A 4,498-nucleotide genomic window follows, 5' to 3' on the forward strand; every position below is an offset into this window, starting at 1 on the left:
AACACATGGGGTCCACACTACGTATTCTTGCTGTCCCGGATTTCTGCGCGCACCACTAATATTTATAAATCTAGACGCACAAACAGACGCTAGTTATACAAAACAGAGTAACTACGATACATGACATATTTACCTTGTATTTCACCGATCAAGCAATGGTAACCGATGGCACATTGGAGCAATTCACATAATTCCAACATCTATAATTGAAATATGCAGCCAACAAATATATAATTGAAACATGCAAGATACAATCCAAATTAATTTACTGCCACAGAACTGACGTAGCAGCACAACACACACAGTAGCCGAGATCTAGACCCGACAGCTACACGTACAAAGAAAACAAACAGCAATCACGTGCACACCAAACACATACAAGAATACAAGAGCGAATACCGACGACGTAGCTAGGCAGGGCGCGTCCCCACTGCATGCGCTGCCACCTCACTCATGCAGAGTGGCGTACACAACGTAGCTGGAGTAGTCCTTAGCCACCTTCCCCTCCGGCGCCGCCACGTTCATCTTGGCGTCCGCGGCGGGGCACGCCACGCGAGCGCTCGCCGCTGGGCACGTCTTGGGCTGGCTCAGGAACGAGGCGCACTCCGCCGGGCCCCTCTGGTTGGCGAAGCCGGGAATGCAGTTGTGCTTCACGTCCAGCAGGCCGTCCTTGATGAGCGCAGAGCACGCCGTCCCGACCGACGTGAAGTAGTTGCCCGCCAGCGTGAGGTTGGAGAGGCGGCCGGCTGGTCCGGCGAGCTTGCAGAGCGCGTCGGGGACCTGCCCGTACAGGCGGTTCCCGCCCAGGTTGAGCTGCTCGACGCTGCTGAGGCACGAGAAGGATGAAGGGATCGGGCCGGTGAGCTGATTCATCCCGGCGTCGATGACGGTGCTCTTGGTGAGCATGCCGAGCTCGTGTGGGAGGCAGCCAGAGAGCTGGTTGTTGAGGAGGAGCATCTCGAGGAGGGAGTCTTGCAAGCGCGCGATTGATGGCGGGATTGGCCCGGTGAGCTTGTTGTTGGCGAGGGAGAGGTAGCTCAACTTGGAGAAGCCAATGTTGGTCGGAAGTTTCCCGGACAGGTTGTTGTAGTTCAGGATAAGTGCTTTAGCATCGGTAACGCCCGGAATGTTGCCTCCTCCTCCCGGGGAGCCAACTCGGATGTGAAACGTAAAATTAAGAAAAGTATATGCGCACTGAATCTGCTGAAGTTTACCCTTTTTTTTCTTCTTCTTCTTCCCTTCATCTTTCGTAATAACCTGTCCCGTAGCGCCTCCCTCTGCACTCCCGTAGACACGGCCGGAAGGATGAAGAGGTTGGAGGTCGTACTTAGCGACGCCGAACTCGAACAGGTATGGCAGGCTGTCGAGGTGAGGAATATCGCCACCGAAGTTGTTGGAGGACGCATGGAAAAGCGCCAGATCAGGAAGCTGATCGACGAAGCGTTGTAACCTCGGCGCATGCAGGCCAAAGCCATTGAGAATAACCTCGGTAACTGTTAGCTTCTCATTTAACCCTGGCGGCGTTGCGCAGTAGAAGCCGACATATGTCTTGTCGCCACAGATGTCATTGCCGGACCAGGTGGAGGTGATGTTATTGGGGTCACTAGTTATGGTGCTCTTGAAACGCTGGATGGCAAGGTAGGCTCGGTAGAGGCGCTCGTTGGGAAAGTCTGCTGGCTGTAGATTGATTTCATGGGATGATTCCGGCCGAACCGCTACTACAGCAAGGAAATAAAGAATCAAGAGGAAGAGTTGTGTGAACGGCAGTTTAGGCTGGATGGCCATTCCTATTGGAACTTGGAAGTCGAAGGAGATGGGCAGTTGATTCTTTTCGCAAAGGAATAAGATGTCATGGCCGGATATATAGGCGAGCAGGAAGGATGAAACAACGCACAGGCCGACTAGGTAGCAAACTGCCAGGCTGTCCAACGCCACAGTCATCTGGCCTACGCGGCACCTCATTTTGAAAGCTCTGCCCCATGCGAGTAGCGCAGTTATTATTATTATTATTATTATTATTATTATTATTATTGTTGTTGTTGTTGTTGTTGTTGTTGTTGTTGTTGTTGTTGTTGTTGTTGTTGTTGTTGCAATCAGCGCAGTTTCAGGCCTCGAGCAGCGTAGTGGTTTTCCTGCCCCATGGGCCCCTAGTTCATCCTACATTTTTGGCGAAGCCTCATGCTGCATTCTTCTCCTTGCGATCTCAGGGCCCCTACGCGCAAGGTAGTCTACAACCAGGAGTATCGTATTCATTTACCATCTCATGGAACGGGCGGCAGGACATCGTTGGCGAAGCCCTCCAGGTAGTAAGCGCACGACTCCCACATCTTTTTTTTTCACCGTCGATGGCCATCACGCCGCCGAACTTCAATCCCTATGCAGGCTTGTCATCCGGCTCCGATAAGAATTGAGTTGGTCCTTTTTGATCAAATCTAGTGGGGATGAGTTCAAAACAACAACAACAACAACAAAAATCTTGTGGGGATGTATGGACTTTGAGATTTCTGCAATTCTTACTCACATCGGAAGTAATTGTAGTTCCCATGAGCATGAACTTTGGTTGGCATTCAAAACCAGGAGCTGTGATAGATACTATTGTCCGAGTACGAATTATTTATCAACGACACTATTGACTCTAGTAGCATCAAATATGTACCCTGGTCAATAGGAAGTGTTTACATAAGGCAGGAGGCACATTTTATTTGTTAACTCCCTATGATTGACACTTATGTCTCGAAGGGCCATAGGCCGAATTTTATTAGAAGGAAGAAGAAGCAGTACAACAAGGGTTTGCAGTCTAGGCGAACTAGAAGCTGGGAACCCACGGAATTGAGACGTTCCGAAAATACAGGGAGGACAACAACAGTCGTCAAACAAAATAGAATGAAGCAAAACAGTGACTCAAGAAACTGCTTTGATCAGGTTAGATGTATGTAATACAGCCAGCCGCCATCCATATCCCAATATCTTCTCTGATGATTTTGAAAACTCTGAAGGGACTGCTCGCTTGCTGCTCAAAAATTCTGGAATTCCTTTCCTTCCAAATCCTCCAGTGAATCAAGATGGAGATTGTGTCAAAGTTACGACGCATAGGCTTGGGAACAGCCTTACGTACTTGTAGCCATCAGTCTTCTGTATCGATGAAACGATCCTCCGGCACCTGAAAATCCGCCCGTGTCCAATCTCTGAACAAGAGCCAAACCTGCTGCGTGAACCTGCAGTGCACGAACAGGTGTGTGCAGTCCTCCGGTGTCACGAGACAAAGCGGGCAGTTGCCGTTTGAGGGCCAGCCTCTGCGCTCCAAGTTGTCCGCTGTCAGGCACCGGCGATGCACCACCAGCCACATGAAAAACTTGCATCTCGGAGGAGCTTTGGACTTCCAAATTGGTTTGTAGCAGGAAAAGCGCACTGAGGCAACAAAGAACATGTTGTAAGCACTCTTAACAGAGAAGAGATGATCCTTCGTCAGCTTCCATAGTAGACGATCCGGCACACCAGGCGTCAATGAGATATTCTGAGTAATGTCCCAAACAGTGAGATATTGTGCAATGGCTATGACTGAAACTCCACCAGAGATGTCTCGGACCCAGCTGTGATTCTGAAGGGCATCCCGGACAGTGCGGCCCGGCTTCTTGACAAAAGAAAAGAGGGCCGGGGCCATGGTCGCAATGGAGCCATCCTCCGGTAGCCAATTGTCCATCCAGAACTTGGCCCGCTCTCCATCCCCCAAGCACACGGACGTGGCCGCACTGAAAATGGCCGCTACCTCTCCCTCCTGACCGTCTGGCAACATCCGCCATGGTCGCTCCTCAGGGTCCCAGCGCATCCATGGTCATCGGCAACGCAGAGCCGCACCGAACCACTTCAAATTCAAAATTCCCAGGCCGCCATGCTCCTTCGGCATACACACTCTAGCCCAAGGCAGAAGGCAATGGCCACCGCTGATCTCATTTTCCCCTTTCCAAATGAAGCCCCTACACCTCCTGTTGATAATTTCCAAAGCCCATGCCGGCAGTGGTAGTACTGAAAGAAAGTGCAGGGGTAGTGCCATCAATACAGATTGTGTAAGTGCCACACGTCCCGCCGGTGCAAGCATCCTTGGCTTCCACCCTTTCATCCTGTTGGAGTATTTGTCTATGAGCGGTTAGGATATGTTGGCGCTGTAATCTGAAAATTGACAGAGGGAGCCCCAAATATTGAATGGGAAATGGTTTTAGCTGACAGGAAAAGTGATGCGCCACCCCCTCGACGATGGTGTCACTTGTCCTGATGCAAGTAATGGTGCTCTTTTGTAGGTTGATGCGAAGTCCAGTGGCTTCACCAAACAGCTTCAGAGTGGCAGAAATCACCTGCATGTCGCTCGGGATAGGTCGGAAGAAAAGAATTGCGTCGTCCGCGAAGAACGAAGCCCTTGGCACATTGCTCCCCAGGCCCAAATCCAAGAGTAGGTTGTGTCTGGTAGCCTAGTGTAGCATAGCCTGAAGCGTGTCCATAGCTA

At 50.8% G+C, this 4,498-nt stretch overlaps 1 protein-coding gene across 1 annotated transcript; it reads right to left on the reverse strand.

Annotated features, from left to right (window-relative positions):
* Nucleotides 1–203: 203 nt before the first annotated feature.
* On the reverse strand, nt 204–1,844 carry LOC125532606 (uncharacterized protein At4g06744-like). The gene has a single exon (XM_048696609.1). The coding sequence runs from the start codon at nt 1,783–1,785 to the stop codon at nt 448–450; it is 1,338 nt and encodes a 445-aa protein (XP_048552566.1). The 5' UTR covers nt 1,786–1,844; the 3' UTR covers nt 204–447.
* Between the last annotated feature and the right edge of the window lie 2,654 nt (nt 1,845–4,498).

Source organism: Triticum urartu, chromosome 1, assembly GCF_003073215.2.
Source record: "Triticum urartu cultivar G1812 chromosome 1, Tu2.1, whole genome shotgun sequence".
Classification (NCBI taxonomy): domain Eukaryota; kingdom Viridiplantae; phylum Streptophyta; class Magnoliopsida; order Poales; family Poaceae; genus Triticum; species Triticum urartu.